Source organism: Podarcis cretensis, assembly GCF_951804945.1.
Source record: "Podarcis cretensis genome assembly, chromosome: 14".
NCBI lineage: Eukaryota > Metazoa > Chordata > Lepidosauria > Squamata > Lacertidae > Podarcis > Podarcis cretensis.
In genome coordinates, this window is record NC_137183.1 from 1062364 (window position 1) to 1083582 (window position 21219).

General features: G+C 48.8%; 1 protein-coding gene across 1 annotated transcript; it reads right to left on the reverse strand.

Moving 5' to 3' along the window:
• Positions 1–3565: 3565 nt before the first annotated feature.
• Positions 3566–13351, reverse strand: CRABP1 (cellular retinoic acid binding protein 1). Its single transcript, XM_079953540.1, has 4 exons — positions 13029–13351; positions 11041–11219; positions 7581–7694; positions 3566–3927 (listed from the first exon to the last, which is right to left on the reverse strand). The coding sequence occupies exons 1-4, from the start codon at positions 13096–13098 to the stop codon at positions 3877–3879; spliced, it is 414 nt and encodes a 137-aa protein (XP_079809666.1). The 5' UTR covers positions 13099–13351; the 3' UTR covers positions 3566–3876.
• Between the last annotated feature and the right edge of the window lie 7868 nt (positions 13352–21219).

Genomic DNA, 21219 nt, shown 5'->3' on the forward strand with positions numbered 1-21219 from the left:
GGAGTCACTTAGTCAGGAGCCTCTTGAGACAGCTTTCCAAACTTATGACTCTCTTCAAATATGGAACCCCCTGCACAGGTTTCCCTGAGGAACCAGCACCCCCCCCTATATACACCAAGGACCTCACATTCCTCAATGCCTGCTCTTCATCGCAGCCAGCATGGAAAGTGGGAGCTGACAGACCTTTTGGAATGTCACCCCAGCTGATGCATGAGGAGGGTCTGGCTGCTTAATGTGGGAGAAGAGATTGCTCCCTTCGTCCAAGGCAGCTTATTGCAGGGGTCGGCAAACTTACCGCGCCTCGGGCCAGTGTCTCCAGCGCCAATTGTGCGGAGGGTGGGGGAGCGCGTGCCCATATGCGTGCGCACACACTATTTCTGGTGCACTTCCAGGTCGGAGAAGCACCGGAAATAGCTTGTGTGCATGTGCACGGGTCTCCAACCCGGATGTGCACCAGAAATAACCCACGTGAGCACAACGCACATGCGCACAAGCTATTTCCAGTGCTCCTCCGACCCGGAAGTGGGCAGCCGCACAGCGCAGCGCCAGTAAGAGCGGGTGGCCGGGGTCGCTGCGGGCCGGATAAACGAGCCCCTTGGACCTTATCCTGCCCACGGGCCTTAGTTTGGGGACCCCTGGCTTATTGTGTTGTTTCTGTGCTGTGTGTTAAAAAAGAGATGCCTTTTGTCAGCATGTTATTCAAGTCTGAGAGCTGCAACTCTAGCCAAACCTTGCCTGCTTTGCCTCAGCCAGCATCTTCCTGTGTCCCATTGTGCTTCGCAGTTGGGGTGTTACAGGCAGTGGTTTTCAGCAAGTATCCTAAGTCCTTAAACTCGTTAGGTGTTAGGCATTTTTAGGAGCTGTTCCCGATTACACAGCGCTTCATCAAACAATCCTCTTTCCAGCATGCTTGAAGATTAGCTGCTTGCTTCTAGCCCCTAATTATGCTGGCATCCTAACAGCAAGCATTGGGCAAAAAAGAAAGGGGGGAAACCCTAATAATTGCTGTCTCTGAAGTATTCATAAATTAACATAGTCTGAATGAATTCAAACTTAATTTAACAGGCCAGTGCTCCTATTGTGAGTGTTTTAGTATGCAGCATTGTTTGGAATTAGTGGAGAAGCACTTCCCCTTGCATAAGGGATCAGGGTCAAAAGTAGATGAGGCAGCAGTTTGCCCTAACAAGAGAAAATGTCAAACGGCTTAAGGAGCTGTGCAGCAATTTTCACACAGTGAGAAAGTGGCACAACTCAGTGCAGAGCACCTGCTTCGAATGCAGAAGGTCCCAGGTTTGGACCCCAGCATCCATCTTGGGGGCTGGGGGAGAACCCTGCTTGAAATCCTGGAGAGCTGCTGCCAGTCAGTGCAGACAGTACTGAACTAGATGGCCACAATGGTCTGTGGAAGGCTGTGCCCTGTCTTCCTACATCAAAGTGAGTTTCTAAATCACCTCCCCACACCTGCTGGATCAGAACCTCTAACATGCATTATAAACTGGATCTCAGTATGGTTCCAACTTTAAGCTGCTATTTATTACACCTTCTTTCAAGAGATGACAGATTAGCTGCTCTTGTTTGTTGTATTTTAAATGATGTTTAGCACATGTATAAAAGTAATAAAATACACTTAACAAAATGGGTTTGGGTGGGGTAACTACCCAAGGAAACTATTCCCTATCCTTCATTTTGTTTCATGAGGCATATACGTTTTGGATGGCTTTGAAACGGATAACAGATTAAATGTATGTTTTGTATCCATGGAGAGGTGCAAAGGTTTCAGTGGATGGGAACAAGTATGTTAGGATTCTAGATATTCACATCATTTCTCATTTGCATAGTCATTTTCACATTGCTGTTAAATCGACCAAATGCTCTGCCATGGTACCACTAATGAGATTCCCAGAGAAAAGACCGTGTGAGAGAGATAGTGGTGCTTGGATGCTTCTTGACATGACACATAGGATGCTGCTTCTTCATGGGATAGATTTCTACATGCAGGGATTTGTTTAATTTTCATATGGCAGGGCTGTCCGTTGTGTCAAGCCCCCAGCTGCTGACTAAAGTTTACCGCCTCAGGATTGCATCTTAGTTATTTTCAAGAACTAAGCTGTGGAGATTAAGCACAACTGAGCAGTTGGTAATCCATGGAAAAAAGCAAGTGGATCTATCAGAAAAAAGCTTGTGTGCTGCTGCTCCCTGGCAAGTACAGTGACTGCATGAGCAGTGTGCTTTGTCCTTAAATGCTCTCAAACTCTAAATGCTGAGCTGTAATCTTCTAGGCAACAGGGATGAAAAATATTATCTTGTCTGTAGGGACCACAGGTTTCCAGCACTGCCTTTTGACAACAAATTCCTTAAGTTAATTGTGGACTGTGCAAAGAAAGACTTCCTCGGTGATGGGAAGCAGGCGTGGCTGGATTCCCAACTCCCATCTGCCCCAGTTGCAGGCCCAAGGTGAGCGTTGGTGGGCTGCAGGTTCCCAACCTTGTTTCCATCCAAGGCACAATTAGCTCAGCATTAGATGGGGCAATGGCTGCTGTCAGAGATGCCTCTGAAATGGCGAAGTAGGCCGCTTCAGGGTAGGTCTGTCAATGATGTTGGCTGTGATAGCTCCCTGGACGTAGGAGGCTCAAGTCAGTGATGAGAGATGTTGCCTTCCTTGCTTGTGGGTTTCCAGGAGGAATCTGATTGGACACTCTTTGGGTCAAGGATGCTTGACCAGAGGGACATTCAATCTGACCCAGCTGGGCTATGATAAGCTACTCTGGTCTCTCGTTTGGGGTAGAGCATGAAGTGTTGCAGAGCCAAAGAGTTTGGAGGAGCCCAAAGTAAACCTAGGGATGGGAAGCCTGTGGCCATCCAGATGTTGCTGCACTACAGCTCCCATCATCCCTGGGCCCTGGCCCTGCTGGCTGGGGTTGATGGGAGTTGTAGTCCCCACTGGAAGGATGTGTGGATCCAGAATTGGCCTCCACAGTCACAGACTCATTGTTAAAACCATGTTTATGGAAGGCAATCTTACTCAGCTACGAGTAATTGCCAAAGAAGAAGAGTCCAGCAGCATCTGGAGGTTTCCACATTGGCACCCTTTGCTCTAAGGTGCCACCTGCCTCTCTATTGATAAAGCCCTGCAGAGTTCACTCTGGAAGTTTTCATTGCTGGAGGGAACTGAAAGCCTTCGGACAAGAGACAGACCTTGGCTCAGTGGCAGAGCATGTGCTTGGCATGCAGAAGGCCCCATGTTCAATCCCCAGCATCTCCAGGTAGGGCTGGGGAAAAGCCCAGCCTGAAACTCTGGCGAGCAGCTGCCAGTCAGAGTAGGCAATGCTGATCCTAGGGAAACCATTGGCCTGACTCAGTCTAAGAGCTTCCTAGGACTGTTCAGTTCATTTTCTTGCTCAGACACCCTGCAGGTTTGAGGGGTCTCCAGCTCAAGGAGAGGCCTGAGCCTTTGGGCCACCCTCATCCACAATTGCCACGGCATCCCATTGGCTAGCTGGAATGCTATGCTCCTTGTGCTGAGGGAAAAGAAGAGGAGGGGGGAACCCTTTCAAAGCATTGGGCATTATGTTCAATAAATTTAATTACTGCTCAAATCATACAAATTTGTAAACTACAAAACACAAAGTAAAAGAATGGAAAGGAGATGAGCACACAGAGAGACACAATTCTAATGGGACTAGGGTTTGTAATCAGAGTGAAAAGCCCAAGGCATGGGCTGGTCGACTGGGATTCAAGATGACATGTATGGTCACGTACGAGGCTGCTCTGTAGGCCACACACAGGGATGTTTACTGCACAGGATTTCTCTCACACAACATCTGCTTGTTAATCCATCTCTTCATCCCCCACCCGCTCGATGGTGGCTGGTACTTTTCACTCTCTTACGTAAATTCTTGTGCATACGACATCATCCGCACCAAAAGTCTGGAGGGGAACAGAAAAAGAGACACTTCCAAGCAAATCAGACAGCAGAAAGGGTGCAAGACTCCCTCTGTTGCCAGGAAGTGGCAGGGTGTTGCTCTCTTGCTTTGGGTAGTGACATGGATTGGGCCCAGAGGGACTGGGGCACAAGGACAGGCAAGAGCAATGAGGAAAAGGGGGGTCTGCTCAGAAAGGGCAAGGAATGATAGCATCATCATTGTCTGCTCCCCATTAGAAAAACACAAGCACTTTTCACCAAATGCTAGGTAAAGGTAAAGGACCCCTGACAGTTAAGCCTAGTTGCGAACAACTCTGGGGCTGCGGCACTCATTCGAACCGCCGATCTTCTGATCAGCAAGCCCAAGAGGCTCAGTGGTTTAGACCACAGCGTGCTACACCCATGTTAATACTGAGCTAACCCATAGAATTAGGACCTCTTAGAGAGATCTGACTAACACCTGGGTTTAATGGGCAGTATTCAACTTACGTTTTACTCAGAGTAGACCAATTGCAATTAATGAAGATGGCTAGGTTGGGTCCATTAATTTAAGTAGGGTGACTGAGTAAAATTTAGTTGAATGCCACCCAGAATTTTCAGGCATGGACCAGCTACTACTATGTGTTTTTCTCAGTCATCTTGAGGGCAACTTGAAACCTCCTTCCTCCTCCCTTTATTTCTTTCTGTCTTTCATAGAAAAATAATGCTGCTGTGAAAACACAGCACTACAACAATATCAGTGAAAGCATCAACAGCATATTAGCAAACTTGTTAAAAACAAGTGCAAACCCCCAAGGCCTCTCTGAAGAGCACAGTTTTTAAAAGGAAGCAGGGAAGATTCCCACTTGGCAAGGAGTTCCACAGGGCAGGACCTGCCACATGGAAGACTCGGCCCCTGACAAGGGCCCACTGAAGTCAGGTGCCTGGAAAACGACCATCGGAAGTTCTTAAGATTGGCTAGATGCCAGCACACTCCATGGCTGCTACATCAAGAAGAGTTCTCAGGGACCCCGAAGCCAACACCCTATTTTGTAATGTTTTGAGTGACCTAATAAAGGTATTGCATTGATGTGGATCTGGATAACGTGTTGCCTGAATATGGATTTTTCAATTTGCCAGCATGGCTACTTCTGCTTTTTATATCATCCTTAAGATTGTTGTGGGTGGGTGGGTGGGTGTGGAAATGTTCAAGGGATTAGGGTTGGGCTCAGCTGAGACAAAGTCTGAAAAGTCACAGCCATTGGAGATCAAAGCTTCTAAACTGTGTGTTGAACCTTCTCACCAGCCGCGTTCAATTTCACAATTCTGCAATGCCATTTATAAAAATGTTCACTCATTCATCCGTGCCCCACAGCTCACTGGCTTTAATCAGCTGAGGCATGGTTTTTTCCCCCTCAGGGAGAGAGAGAGGAGGGGGCTTACGAATCTTTCTTTCAAACTGCCCAAAAGCCTCTGGATTTGGATGATAATTGATTTGGAGATACCTTTCTTCCCCCTTGGTGTGATCTGTGAACTATGCAAAATTTGTCTTCAGGCTGCTTTCATCAGGAAAGTAAAGGATGAGAAGAGGGTCCTCAGTGAAAATGATGGTTCTACCAAAATTTTTCTTTTTGTTTCAGACTATACCCATCTGTATTTCAACTGAGAATTTTTTTAAAAGGCAAAAGATGATAGTAAACTTTGTACACCAGGGTAAAAGACCCAGATTACAATTTGCTGTGATCTATCTGCAGTCTGAGGTGGGGGTGGGGAGCTTGCTCTACCTCATTTATAAAAATGTCATATTCAAAATGCAATTGGAATAATACACAACACAAATGAGAAGCTATGCAGCAAATGGAGTTTGATAGAAATATATAGAGTACTGAGTCTACCGTGTTTAATACATAATAAAAACATTTTTATAGGTATAGGTACCACACTTCACATGTGGTGGATGTGTGAACACAGAAAGCCCTCCTGGCAGAGGGGATTTACAGAAATAAGCTGTAACATGTGGAATGTACTTCAAGTTTGGGATTGTTAACTATTTTTTAAAGGGCAATCTGAACTTTGTTATGAAGAACTAATTATTTTTCTTTTAATAGCGGCACGCCTACTAGAGGCACAGAATTGGAAAGGATTGAACCATCTCTGTATCTCTCATTATTGCTGTATTGGAAAAATTAACAAAGAGATTACATGCACTGAATAATACAAATTATGTAGACAATTGGCATTCTTTTATAAAACACCTTACTGATAACCCTGAAGAATAGGTAAAGGTAAAGGTACCCCTGCCCGTACGGGCCAGTCTTGCCAGACTCTAGGGTTGTGCGCTCATCTCACTCTAGAGGCCGGGAGCCAGCGCTGTCCGCAGACACTTCCAGGTCACGTGGCTAGCGTGACAAGCTGCATCTGGCGAGCCAGCGCAGCACACGGAACGCCGTTTACCTTCCCGCTGGTAAGCGGTCCCTATTTATCTAATAATACCTGTTCCTGTGAATCTTTTATTGTAGCAGCGCCTACACATTGGAACTCCCTGCCTATTGATTTTAGGCAGGCACCTTCACTGTATTCTTTTTGGCACTTGCCTGCTGATGCTTGTTTAGGTGCTTAGAAATGCTGGTGTGAATTTTAATGTTTTCATATTAAAACTTTTTGTATGCTTTATTGTTGTAAATTGCTCTTGTTTTTAGTGTAGATTGTTTTAAGGGTGTTTTTCTTTTCAGTCAAGTGGCATATAACTTTTATGAAATAAATAAATAAAAATCTGCAAAAACTCCCTCTCCCAAAGGTTTTAGATTTCTATGGCTAACACAGAAGTTGCAAGAGCAGAGCTTCCAAGGACCTTGGAGGTTCGCCTGAGTCCTTTTGCTCCTCCTCAACCACAGCATTTTTCTGATGCAGCACTTGTGGCGGGGTGTGTGTGTATGTGGGCTGAGGTTCCTTTGGCTTTTACCAAAGACCAAACTTTGTCTGTCCTGTGAAACTCCCTGCCAGAAGTCGTCCGGCAGGAGTCAGCCCTGCTTTTCATTTTGGAATCTTTTATCAACAACTGTGCAGACAATTTTAAAAAAAAAATTTTTTTTTGCAATCTAACTTTTTAACCAACCTCCCCCCCTTGCTGTATTTCTGATGTTTTTATGGCTGTTGTATTGTGTCTGAATGCTGTACTCTGCCTTGTTGTATTTTTTATGAAAGTGAGGCTTGTAAATGTTTTAAGTAAATAAATAAAGTGGAGGTTAGGATTGAAGATCTTGAGAGACGTGATGGAGCCACTTCTAATGCAGAGGGTTCTGGGTCTGGTTTTTTTACAACAAAGGGTATTCTGTAGGTGAGGGGAGTGGGACTCCCGCCACTCCCTACTGGGCTGACCCTGGGTTTGGTGGCTCCCTTGGCAAAAGACTTTCATGTTAATTGCCCCCCCCAAAAAAAATGCAGTATTGCTCCAAGACATTATGATGCCCTTTCAATTTTGTTGGACTCCGACTTCCATTACCCCTGACCATTAGTCATGCTGGCTGGGGCTGATGGGAATTGGGGTCCACCAGCATCTGGAGGGTCACACATTTCCCATCAGTGCATGAATACAACAGGGGAAAGGGGGCTTCTCTATGTAAGAGGAAAGCCCACCCTTACCATCGAGACCCAACCCTGTAAAATTAAAATTTCTTACCAAAATCAGCTCCTCTCCGGCCAGTTCTCTCGTCCAGTATGTTTTGGGGCCTTCTCCCTCCAGAAGAGTTTGTTTGCAATAGATCTTGTTTCCAGTCTCCCAAGTGGCTAAACTCTGCAAGCAAAGAGTACCCCCCCACACACACACACAATCCGCACATCGGGGGGGGGGGAGGGATTAGCTGCATTATTTCATGACAAGCCTAAAGAATCCAGATTAAACAGCATTGTCTTCTCAATCTTCATCTTGCCCCCATCAAAGTCTCAATGCTACCTTCCCTCATGGAAACTGGATGTCATCCATTTCATAGTTGCTCATTTGTGATGCCAAAACAGTTCTGCGGGCTTCCATCTGCTCAGTCAGAGAGTGACAGAAGCACCACTACCAGCTGAATGAAACAGATTTGGGGTGGGCTTTGGTTTGGTCTGATATGTTTGCAGGTGTGAAGGTCACCTGGCCAGGCCCACACCAGAGCAAGGGACCCACTGCCCATATCCTAGAGCTGTTCTTCCTCCTTGCTACGGTTCACCTGCGCTATGCATGCAGGTGAGAGTGAACAGAGCAAGGAAAAGGCTTCACTTGCCAGGACTTCCCTTCCCAAGCAGTGCAGCAGATTGGTCACAGAGGGCACTCCTGATCCATTTAACTATTTTTTTCCTTTGGTAGTGCAATTGGTAGGTGCATGGGCCAAACTGGATTGGACCCCTCTACCCACCCGCTTGCCAGGGTAGGGTCCTAATCAGCCTTCCAAAACTATTCACACACATATACACCCCAACCAAGGTGGAAATTGAGGAGGGGCAGAGCCCAGAAGAAGAGGCTTGGGGTCAGCTAGGAAGCCCCCAAGTGCAGCAGCCTGGAGGTTGTCTTTCCCTGCCCTAAAGCCCACCAGTCACCTCACGCCACTCAAACCACTAGACAGCCAGCAATTCAAACTGGTGGGTGCAGAGGGCTGGATAAACAGTACCAAAAACCAGGCAAAATTTCTTTGTGTAAACAGCCGAAGCAGAGAAATGGTAGCAAATGGCCTCTTGTATGTCAGGATCCATGAGGAGCCATCCACTTTCCCTAACGGCTATTATTGTCACTATTTTGTACCTCTCAACTTAACTCCACGAAAGGCTAACACCAGAAGGAAAGGAATTTCTGATTAACAAACAAGAGACAACAATGGGAGGGGCGAGGCGGGGGGGGGGCTGGGGGTAGCAATGCCTTTGTCCTAATATTCATGGGACACTTTGCTGCTGAGGAAACTAGATCAAAATGCAGGGCGGTGTGATCCAGGCTCATCAATTCAAGGCTATAAAAGATAACAGGATGTTCTCCTCCCCCCCCCCCCCGCAACACAAAAGAGAAAGTGGGGCTGTGGGGACTTGCCTCCCCCAACAAAATATTTGAGGGGGCTGGCCCCCTCAAAGCTGACGTTCATTGCCATTCAAGTGCTGTCTTATGCCATCCATTATGTGGGGTGGACCTTACCTGGTCCCCACAATATTTTATTCAAGTTGGCACCCCTGAGTGACAAACAGATAAAACACATCTCGGTACATCAAAATGTAGCAGCCTGAGGATGTAATACTTTTCTAGAATAAGAAATGCTCTGGACTGGAGAGATCCCAATCAGCAATGCCTTTATGGTCCTTAATTGCCCCTGGAATCAGGATGATCTCTCAGAAATCTGTCCCAACTCTCTAGGACCCATCTTATGTGGCTGATGGTAAGAGCAAGGAACCCCTGGATTAGGGTTGGAAGGGACCCCAAGGGTCATCTAGTCCTCCCCCCATGATGATGTTGATTGATTTGGGCAGCATAGTGTTGGACTGCATGCCAACTCTTGTTGGCATCGGTCTGTCTCAAGAGGCAAAGGAGGGCATCTCCGAGGGTGAAGTCAAATCTCTGCCTTAGCAGCACTGAAGGTGGGGTGCAAGCCTGGGCAGGGTGTCTGGAGGTCCTGGACTGCCCAGATGACAAGAGGCCTCTCAGCTTTGCATATATGTCAACTTTCCTCCCAGGTGGTGTGCCTGGTTTTCCCCCTCTTCATTTGACCCCCACAATAACCCTGTGAGGTAGGTTAGCAAAGAGGCAGTGAACAGTCTCTACTAGTCTGCTGGGAACACGATTAATGCATTAGGCCCAGAAAATCACGTCAGCACCCCACAACTCAGAGTAAGCCCTGACGGAAAGAGCCAGAGCTTGTTTTCCACCTCTGAAAGCCAGCTCAGAATTGCATCTCTGTTTATACATTAATACATGACATTTGAGTCATAAAATCATAGACCTTGGGGTACCTCCCAACACTACAATTCTAAGGTGGGATTGTTGTTTGAGTGTCCTGCTGGGAGCTCAGCCTAACCTACATCACAGGGTTATTGTGAGGGTAAAATAGGGAGTGGCAACAACCACGTATACCACCTTGAGGTCCTTGGAGGTAAGGTGGGATAAGAATGTGATAACGAATAAATGAATAGCAGAGTATTCTGCCTTCTGGGCAGTGGGCCCAACTCTGTGGAACTGCCTCCTGTTACAAATCAGGAAGGCATTGTCCCTGCTGAGTTCCAGATGTTTAGAGGAGGGCCGGCCCATCCTGTTTGGCCACCTGAGGCGAAAGGGGAATGTGCCCCCCCTCACCCCCACTTTTGTTGTCACCAGAACACACCCACCCTTGCCAGGCTGTTCTGGTGCCTCTGTTCTGGGGTTGGGCTCCTCTGGTGCCTCTGCTGCCTGACAGAGGAGCTTCACACCCACCTCAGGGGTGGGCCAGCTCTGGTCAGGTGGAAATGGCTCGATTTCAGGTGGGTTTTGCCCTGTGACTATTGTTTCAGCATATCTATTCTCTAAAGTTTTAACCTGTTTTAAATGGTGCGCTTTGCATGTTTTTTTTCTTACCTGCAAGCCGCTTTGAGTCCTAAAGGTACCCCGGCCCGTACGGGCCAGTCTTGCCAGACTCTAGGGTTGTGCACTCATCTCACTCTAGAGGCCGGGAGCCAGTGCTGTCCGCAGACACTTCCATGTCATGTGGCCAGCTTGACAAGCTGCATCTGGCGAGCCAGCGCAGCACACGGAACGCCGTTTACCTTCCCGCTGGTAAGCGATCCCTATTTATCTACTTGCACCCGGAGGTGCTTTCGAACTGCTAGGTTGGCAGGCGCTGGGACCGAACAACAGGAGCGCACCCCACCGCGGGGATTCAAACCGCCAACCATGCGATCGGCAAGTCCTAGGCGCTGAGGTTTTACCCACAGCGCCACCTGCGTCCCTATGAGTCCTAGGCTGCTGCTAAATCAACCATTGAATAATCATTTGTGTTTTTAATAGTGTTTTTGATTGTTGCACACTGCCCTGAAGTTTTATGAGATGGTGGTATAGGAATACTTTTATAGTGAAATAAATTGATAGAGTGGGGAAACAGTACAAAATCCTTAAATGAATAAGGCAGTAACACACAGCGGTTATTTATTACCCGACACTTCCTCCCGTCCACGGTTTCTTCCTCGAAGCTCTCGCCAACTTTGAAGTTGATCTCGGTGGTGCGGACGGTGGTGGAGGTCTTAATGTAGAACTGGTCCCCCTCCTGACGGATCTCCACATGTGGTTTCGAGGCAGCAGCTACGGCTACTTTCCTGAGCATGGCGTTGACCCCTGGGAGGAGGAACCATGATGCTGAACACAAAGTTAACTGCCGAAAGGACATAAGATGACCACGAAGAGCCTGCTGGGCCAGAAGGGCAACCCAGATGATCAAGGGTCTTGACAATGGTCGAGGGAGTTGGGTGTGTTTAGCTCAGAGGAGAGGAGACTGAGAAGTGACAAGATAGCCAGCCTCAAATATCTGAAGTCCTGTCACACAGAAGAAGGAGCAAGCTTGTTTTCTCCTGCTCTGGAGGGGAGGACCCAAACCAATGGATTCAAATGACAAGGAAGGAGATCCCAACTGAACATCAGAAAGAACTTTCTGACAATAAAAGCTGTTTGACAATGGAATGGACTCCCTGGGAAAGTGGGGGGCTCTCCTTCCTTGGAGGTTTTCAAACAGGGGTTGGGGGCATCTGCTAGGAATTCTTTAGTTATGATTCCTGCATTGAAGGGGGTTGGACTGGATGACCCTTGGCTGTTCCTTCCAACCCTACACAAAGGCCAGCCGGATGCCTCTCTGGGGGAAACCCACAAGAGCGCTCTCTCCTCCCCTGTGGTTTCCAGCAGCTGGCATCCAGAAGCACCGCTGCTTCCGACCCTGTCAGACCCCTGGTTCATCTTGCTCAGTACTGCATGCACTGACTGGCAGCAGCTCTCTGGGGTTCCAGGCAGGAAGTCTCTCCCCCCCCCCTCTCTGGTGATGCTGGGGACTGAGCCTGCAAACTTCTGCCTGCCAGGCAGGTACTTTAAGGCTTAACTAGGGCCCTTCCCCAATGGCTTGCGAGCAGAGGCTGTGGACATGGGGGTTGGGGAAAGTGGGGATGGGGCAGACATGTAATTCAGTCCACCTGTTAAGGCCAACCGGCTTAATTCCCGAAACAATACAAGAACCACAACACAAGCAATCCTTGGGAATCTGCACTGTGATTCTCTGGACTGGGGATTTGAACCTAAAGAGGTGGATCCCAGAGTCCAGTGGGTGTAAAAAAGGCATGTATTCAGGTATCTAATATACAAAAAGGCATTGTATTAAGGGAAATTGCTTTGCAAGAATAGCATACAGTCATGAGTATACTAGGAGAAAGTCACAGTAAAAAAAGGATGAATTTTCAAGATGGCTTTTTTTTAAAAAAAATGTGGAAATGTGAAGTTAAGAGTGGAAAAACCGAGAGAAACAAAAATTGTCAGATCCGCCCATTCGCAGGAGTAAGTCTCAACGTGTTCATGTAAACGTTGCAGGAACACAGGCTCAGCCTGCCCCCCCCTTTCTAAAACGATCCCCAAAGAGAGAGAGGGAGAGAGAATCCCCCCGCGCTGATTTCCCCCCTGAGCCCCTCCCCGCGCTCATTTACTTGAGAGTAAGCCCCGGTGAGCACAGCGGCGATCCTTCTGAGTGAACTCGCCTCAACCCACCGCGTTCACCTTCTACCTGGGAGTAAAGCCCCACGGGGCGTGGCAGGTACTCTCCCCGACCGGGGAGCGAGATAGTCCGGATCCGATGCCGCGCTCCCGGACGCGGGGAGACCCGGAACCCAGCGGCCACAAGGGACTCCCGAGGAAACGGGAGGATTCGGCCGCAATTGGCGCGCGCTCCAGTCGCGTCCCGCTCTCCAATGCGCCGCTGACTCCCGTGTAAACGTGTGCACGAGGGTCCGCCTGCCCGGTGACCTGGGGGCGGTGTTTTGGGGGTGGGGGGAATGGGTGAGCCCCTCCGCCCCCTGGAGTCCCCCGGCCAAGCCTCTCCCGGCCCCCCGGCCCCTCCAAGCGCTGCCGGAGCGCCGGGCGCAGCGGCCAAGGCTGCCCTTCCTTGCTCACCCAAGACTTTGAGGAGCTCGTCGAAATTCTCGCTGTTCTTCATCTTCCAAGTGCCGGAGAAGTTGGGCATCGCTGGGGAAGAAGCTGCCCCGGAGACCCGACGACGAAGGAGGGGAAGGGCAGGCGAGCGAGGCAGGCAGGCAGGCAGGCAGCGTCGGGCGCTTCTCTCTCTCTCTCTGTCCGTCTGTCTGTCTGTCTGAGTGTCTCCCTCTCTCTCTGCCTCCCTCTCTCTCTCCCTCTCTCCCTCTTCTGTGCAGGCACCTTGCGAGGTGGCCAAGTGTTTCTGCGCTTTCCCCGCCTCTCCGCTCTGCCCACCCCCCGCTCCCCCCCAGGGAGCCTCCCGTCCACCCATCCATCTGCCTCTTCTCTCCCCTCACCCCCCCATCCATCACCCACCTACCCACCCGTAGCCTTCCTCCTCCGTTCCCAGAAGCACCCACCCCATCCATCATCCCTCGCCCCTCGCCATTCGGGCAGCCAGCCTGCGCGCGGGAGCTGCCGCCTGGGGGTTCCCCGAAAGGAGAGTCGCTCGCTCTTCTCCAGCCCCCCCCCCAACCGTGGCTGCCTTTGCAGCTGGGAGACCGAGGCAGGGAGGTTCGGGAGCCGAGGGGAAGCCACTATCCAGGAGGGGCAGGAGAGGTGGGTGTCTGCCCTCCCCCTCCCCAAGGACTGGACCATGGATGCCGAGAGATGCCACGAACTTCGACGGCCTTTCCTCAGAGGAGAGGGCAAAGGGGGCTTCCTGGCCCTCGTGGCTCTGGGCCGCCTTGGCTGTCGGAAGCCTTGGGCGGATTCATATTCAGCGGGCTTTTCAACGTGTTTGTGGGAGGCTTGTTGTTTTGTTGTTTTCGTTTTAACTATTCACTTGTGTTTTAACCTTGTATTTTATTCTGTGAAGCGCCCTGAGATCTTGTGATGAAGGGCGGTTTATAAATAAAATAAAAGTAAAGGCAGTGTATACTTCTGAAGATCAGGTGCTGTGAATGGCGACTGTGGAGCTGCCCTTTCGCTCAGGTCCTGCTCCTTGGCCCGCTCTGATCCAGCAGGGCTCTTCCTATAGAAGGCTATAGGGGTGGATTGCCAAACCTACATTATCAGTTTATTGTTCTAGCCAAAGGCCATGACAAATACACAACACCAGTACTAATAAAACAACCTCGTAAGTGCTGCCTCCTGCATTGTTTTTGCTGCTGTTTTTGCAGCGTGTGCAGCACCAGAGTGACCTCCCCAGGCCACCAGACCCTCCCGCCAGCCTCACTGTCTGCAGGAGTTGCTGGAAGGAAGCGTACAAGGCACCATCCAACCTTCTTAGGGACTCCACTCCAGATTTCACAGGGTTTACTCCTTAGGCTTTTCTTCTCCTGAAGATCTCCGGCCAAGCAGCAGGTGCAGATTTTTCCTTGGGTTTACTCCCAAAGCCTTTCTCATGAATGAGTATAGCTGCAAGGCAGCAGAGGTTTAGGATCAAAGTTTCCCTTCTGCCCCTCTCTTCCCTCTACAGCATGGGCAGAAACCGCCTGCTTGACCATTAGGTCCACCAATGGTCTCCTTCCATCAATCCCCTGGAGCCTGTCTTCACACACAAAGGAAGCCCTTACATCACTGAAGGTCTGAGACCCATCAGCTCCCCTCACCTGGATTAGCCAGCCAGTCAACGCTGTTTCCCAGGGCGTGGCTGCTGACAGCTTTAGGAGCCACAGGTGAGCTAAGTGCAGGGTAGGAGCCAAAGGTGGACAAACTACCCCAAGAATGAGCACAATGTCAGAGATACTGCCCGTCCCCTAACACACCAAAAAATATAGATCATGATATATCCATAATATGAGCCAACATCCAGAATGTAAGACAGAGGTTGCCAGAGACACCAACAAACTCAAATAAATGAAACCTCTGAACCACCACCACAATATATAGTGATTTTACCTAACTCCTTTTTCCTGTTTTTTTTTTCCAGTCAGTGCTTAGAGGGCCATTCTCTGTGTTATGAAGCTATTATTGTCACTCAAAAGAAAATGGACCATTTCTGCCAGGGTGTACCCGCTTGCTTGTGTGAACATAGGTTTCAGAAAGCAATCTCTTGGGTCAGGCTAACAGATGTTGAGTGATGTGTTCCACCTGAGGTTGACCACAAATGCAATGTCTGCCTGCATATGGAACCTTCTTGTAGCAACCATCCAAGACTGCAATAGGCATGACTTGGAAGCACAACTCAATAAAGGCATTTCTTAAGGAAGCAGCTGAGAGTTTGGTCGGATAACTAGCTCCAAAATACTCTCAATAATGGATAACATGGGGGAAATTTGATGTTTCTGTTTAGTTACAGGTTCCATCAGGATTTTATCCAGAAGAGCCAATACCTTAGTTGACATTTATTCAAGAGCAAGGCAGAGTTCAGTTATGGGAAGCAGTTATGGAAAGCTCATATGGTTTTCTGTGCTTTGACTTTCACTGCCTCCGTATAACACTTCCCAGAGAGGCATTCATTAAAGAGTACACCCAGTTATTTAAATGAGTGAATTTATTCTATAGGCTGCTGATCCATGTCTGCCAAAAATGAAGAACTTTGTCATAGAGCAATTTATAGATAGGCTTTCCTGTTTACAGTATTTGCTGGACACCTCCAAAAGATTTTTGAGGTCCAATTGGGAAAGAGAGAAGAGCACTAAATCATCTGCACACATCAAGATTGAGATCTGTCTGTTCCTTATATGAGGTCCCAGAAAATACCAGAGCATTTTGCATGGACATTTCATCAACAAGTCAAGATTTACTGCCTCTTTGAGCCAAATAGTTGTAATGCAGCATGAGAGAAGAACAAAGATGGCTCTAATTGGTTTTCTAAACATTGCTAACAGATTTGGGTGGAGAGGGAAATGAATTTCACAAAGAGAGGGTTTGCTTGAGCATAATATGAAGCAAGCATCAAAGGCCTAGCATCTGATGATAGAATCATGATTCCATGACTAATGAATGTCCTTATTGACCATAATGAAAGAGCGCCCCCCCCCCCCAATGGCCTGGCAATGCTTATCCCTGTTCATGCAGAACGCAAAAGCCGTTGACTGTGAAATTACCATTAATTAAATAGGACATCCTCTGAAAGTCAGAATATATGCAGAGATGATGGTGGCGGTGGCTGGGATAGAGCAGAGCAACGCACAGGAAAAGGCAGTAATGAAGTCAGCAGGCAAGAAACATGTGCCAATCAGGCCTGGATCCATGACAGAGGGGAAATGTTAGTTGCTGACCCACAGCCAAATCTCCATGCTCTGTTCCACAGTGTTACAGGCCTCTCCTTTCTTTGGACCAATGCAGCAGCAACTGTCCAAACAACCTCCCAGTGCTAATGACTTGCAGAAGCTTGTTTTCTCTTAGGTTTTCTTCCCAGCTAGATTACTACAGTGCACTCTTCCTGGGGCTGCCCTTGAAGAGCATTTTTTATAACATACTTAGATTTTCCTTATTGTAAACCTCTTCAAGATCTGTGGGTAGTAAGTATGAAAAGAAAGAAAGAAAGAAAGAAAGAAAGAAAGAAAGAAAGAAAGAAAGAAACTTTAGCCATAGCGGTTGATACCATTGTGTTGTCAATCAAGGATGGAACCGCTCCTCCCCCTTGGAAGTTTTGGCACAGAGAGCTGCTTTCTCCCTGCACCAACACTAGAAATGAGTAAAGCTGTCAATTTTGCGTTCTCTCTGTTTCTCATGTTTGAAATCTTAAGTTTGGTTCACATTTCCACATGAGCTTTTTTAAGTTCACTTGAAAATTCATCATCATTTTAGTGCAAATTTCTCCTGATTGCAGGTTTTTGTATGCAGTTCTGCCTACTATATGTATTTTTGCAAAGCATATTTACCTAACAGTTAGTAAAGGTAAAGGTACCCCTGCCCGTACGGGCCAGTCGTGTCCGACTCTAGGGTTGCGCGCTCATCTCGCTCAAGAGGCCGGGAGCCGGCACCGTCCGAAGACACTTCCGGGTCACGTGGCCCGCGTGACGAAGCTGCTCTGGTGAGCCAGCACCAGCGCAGCACATGGAAACGCCGTTTACCTTCCCGCTATAAAGTGGTACCTATTTATCTACTTGCACTTAGGGGTGCTTTCGAACTGCTAGGTGGGCAGAAGCAGGGACCGAGCAACGGGAGCTCACCCCGCCGCGGGGATTCGAACCGCCGACCATACGATCGGCAAGTCCTAGGCACTGTAGTTTTACCCACAGCACCACCTGCGTCCCTAACAGTTATAACAGTTATAACAGTACCTAACAGTTATATGTCCCCTAATATAATGATTGTCTCTCTATTATTTTCACTAAAAGGGCCCACTTTTACCCCTAGTATATGCATTTTTATACTCATTACTTGGCTGGAGAAAGGCATTGCAAAAGTGCAGATTTTGCAGGATTTTGTTTGGGAAGGTGCAAATTAGGTTGATTTGCTTTTATATGTGAACTGGATCAAGTTCCTTTCTCACTACTCCCCCCACCTCTAATCAATGCATTGAGCCATTCTTCAGGAGCGTGAGGACATTTATCTAATTTTTAGCTATATCTTTATCAAGATGCCCACTGTTGGATACTGGTCTCTCTGAGGGCCACCAAATGGCCTCCCTTCCACTTTCCCTAGGAACACTCTGCTTTCCACAAATTATCCCTTCCCTGCCATTCTTTATTCACCTGAATCCCCTCAGGCCATCCTTTTCCTCCACAGATGGATCTCATCCATCTTCCCAAAAGTGTCTCAAAGACAAAGGAAAGGAGCATATGTACAGATGGAGCCAGGGACACTCCATCATCCATCCAAATCAGTGGCCAATAATGGGACCCCAAGTATCCCCCTGTGTCTATTGACTGACCGTCCTGGAATTGCCTAAGATGGCTGTGTGCCCGTGTGCGTGCGTGCAGGAAGGGGAGGCAGAGTCAGAAGAAAACAGCATGTGTAAGTTATTAAGGTGCAAAGGCTGATGGGGGTGGGGTTTCTGGAGGAGAATTTTAATAAATAGCCTGTGACACAAATAAATTATACATCTGGAAAGCAAATGGCTGTTGTAAATTTAGCTGCCAAATTAAATTGACGGTGGGTCTCCCTACGTGACAATGGGTGAAATGTAACCCGATGGGAGAGGAAGGAAGAGCATAGCCACACTCATGCTTCATATGGTCTATTAGACACTCATTAAAATGTCACCGCATCATTAGGTTTTGCATTTGGGGCATCAGCCAGAGCAGGGGGCCCTGCGCTCAAAGCACCAGAGAAAGCGTTAGCCGACCCCGCCCAGAATCTGCGAATCTTCTTATGTGTGATCTTGTAAAGGTGATAATAATAAATAAATAAATTGGATTATTTCTGCATATATTTTATACATCAGGAATACTTTGTTCATCTGTTAAAAATGGCGCAACAGAAACTAAATTGGGGGAGAAGAAATCTCAGAGCGAGGGAGGCAGACCCTACTTTTTCATTTGGCTCAGATGATGCCAAATATGGTAATGCCCCTGCCCCCACCTTCCCATCTCCTCTTCCCGTAAGGAAAGAAGTGACCCCAGTATTCCTAAAACAAATCCATGAGGAAATGGGACCATTCTGCTGCCTCCTTCAGGGCTGGGGGAACATAAAGGACACTGTCTATGTTTAAACAGAACTGACTACCCTTAATGCTGTGTCTTGAGACTTCCCAAAATTGACTGGAAGGTTGCAGGCAAGGAGGAGGGGAGGGGAGGAAGGAAGGTGACTCGCCTCTCTCTTTTCCAATGTGCAACATCCTACTCTGATCTTGCATATGGTTCACTGGTCACAAAACACATTCAGGGGACATCTGTGGAAAAGAACATCACCCAAATGCCCCAGTTTCCCCCTTTTGTTTGCAAAGCACATTTCCCCCATTCTTATTTTCTGTTTGTTTGTTTTATTTTCATTATTAACCCCCCCCATTTGATGTCATAAATAACCACACAGAGAGAAAGAGAGAGAAAACGAAAAAGAACAAATTGCCTCCTCTCGTTTCCAGATTCGCAACACAATCCTATGCATGTTTACTCAGGGGCTAAGTCCCACCGTGTTCATTGAGGCTTTCATCCAGGAACATGCACAGAAGAGTTCCGCGCAGGGAGAGTAGGCGGAGACTTGGCGTCAAACAACTTCTATGCTGGAAGAGGTTCAAGAAACGCCCACTGACTGATTCTGCAAGCGACTGAACGGCCACGGAGTGAAGGGCTGTCAGCCGAGGCATGGTTAGCCAGGCAATCTAGCCGAAAGTAACGGCAACTTACGCACAAGTAACCCCTTATAACCATTACAGCAATCCGTCAGTCACTGACGTTGTTAAGTTGTGGGTTGACATAGCAGACGACACAGCGATCTCTCCAAAGCAGCTGTTTATTTTGTAAGCTGGAATAGAACTGACTAGCAAACAGCTCAGCCGGCCTGCTTTTATAGGCAGCCGGCTGTCAACATTGTAGCAATAACAACCCAGAGTTTCCCCCCTAAAATAACTGACGTGGACCTGAGTGAAAACTATCTACAGACCTGAGTGAAAACTATATACAGTATCCCCCTGCTGGCCCAGGGTGAAACTTCACTACATAACACCCCTCCCCACGGAGATAAGGCGTTAGTTACAATCGTAATGGTTTCCTTATATACAGCACTACACGTAATGGTTCAATTAGGCACAAAAGCATATCGGTTACATTTCCCATACTTAGACCAACAGTGATACATGTCCAACAACATAGTCCTTTAAATAAGTTGGGCACTTGGAAACTCTGCCAGACCGCCGGGGACTGGTAGCCAAGTCCGGAGGGCCACACAGTTCTTGCTGAGGCTGTAGTGCGACCCTAGGTGGTGTTGAAACCAAATTCCCTGGATCCGCTGCTGTGGGTGGAGCCTCCGCAGGTGGAGTGGTTTGAGTCTGTGGTAAGTCTGGCAGACCCTCTGAAGTGGCTTGGTTCGGCTCCATGCTGGCAGTTTGCGAGGGAGGTGTAGGTGGAGCCTCGCCATCTGTAAGTGTCTCTTCTGGAGCCACAGGCGCAGTTGGGGGCACCACGGTAGTGTCCAAGTCCCCAACCCTGCGCCTAAGCTGGTCTATGTGCCGGCGCCACAAGCGTCCGTCTTCGAGTGCCACCTGGTACGAGCGAGGTCCAGGGACTCCCACTACTGTGGCTGGCACCCAAGGAATGTCCCCCACATAGTTCCGGGCAAAGACCTGGTTTCCTGGGACAAATGACCGTGGCGCGTTGGCACAGCCTGGGGGTTCAGCCACGGCAAAGTCCGGGTGCAGCCGGTCGAGCGGTGACCTGAGGCGGCGGCCCATAAGCAGTTCAGCAGGACTTCGCCCTGTGGCCGCATGAGGGGTGATGTGTTGCACGAACAAGTATTCAGCGACCCGCTCATGCCAGTCTCCCCGATCCAGGCGCACCAGTGCCTCTTTTGCTGAGCGCACCATTCTCTCCGCTTGTCCGTTGCTGGATGGATGAAAGGGTGCCGTTAGGGCATGGCGGATGCCCAGTCCCAAAAGATACTGCTCAAACCTGCCTGACGTGAACTGCGGTCAGTTGTCGGAGACAAGGACATCAAGACACCCATGCGTTGCAAACAGGCCTCGCAGCACCCGGATGACAGCCTCGGTAGTGGTGGAGGGCATCAGGGCCACCTCCAGCCATTTGGAATAGGCGTCCACCACTACCATAAAGGTCCGGCTGTGAAAGGGGCCAGCCAGATTGATGTGCACCCTTGACCAGGGTGTCTTTGGCGTTTCCCAGGTGTGTCCCTTACTTGCCGGTGGTGCAGGCCTCGACTCTTGGCATGCTTGACAGGCGGACACCCAGGCAGTGATGGCATCGTCCATATTAGGCCACCAGATGTAACACTGAGCCTACGCCTTCATTTTGACAATTCCCGGGTGGCCAACGTGCAGAGCCTCCAGGACGCGCTGACGGAGTCCCTGGGGAATCACGACGCGGTCTCCCCACAGCAGACAGCCGCGATGAGCCGAGAGTTCATGTTGTCTGATTGTGAAGGGCTGGAACTCCGATGCAAAAGGCCCTTGTGGCCACCCCCTCCACACCCAGTTGAGCACCCGGCTGATGGTGCGATCCTGGGCAGACGCGGAGGCCACAGTGGCAGCCGATACAGGTGCTGCCGGAAGATCCTCAATCAGGAGGAGCGATGAAGCTGGAGCCGGGTCTTCCACAAATGC

What these genes read in the sequence shown, in the direction of transcription:
- CRABP1 (XM_079953540.1), bottom strand. Translation starts at nt 13,098, where the DNA reads ATGCCCAACTTCTCCGGCACTTGGAAGATGAAGAACAGCGAGAATTTC. An exon ending in TGGACGGGAGGAAGTGTCGG is followed by an intron (nt 7,695 to 11,040) that starts GTAATAAATAAC and finishes CTTTGCTTGCAG; the next exon opens with AGTTTAGCCACTTGGGAGAC. An exon ending in CCGGAGAGGAGCTGATTTTG is followed by an intron (nt 3,928 to 7,580) that starts GTAAGAAATTTT and finishes GTTCCCCTCCAG; the next exon opens with ACTTTTGGTGCGGATGATGT.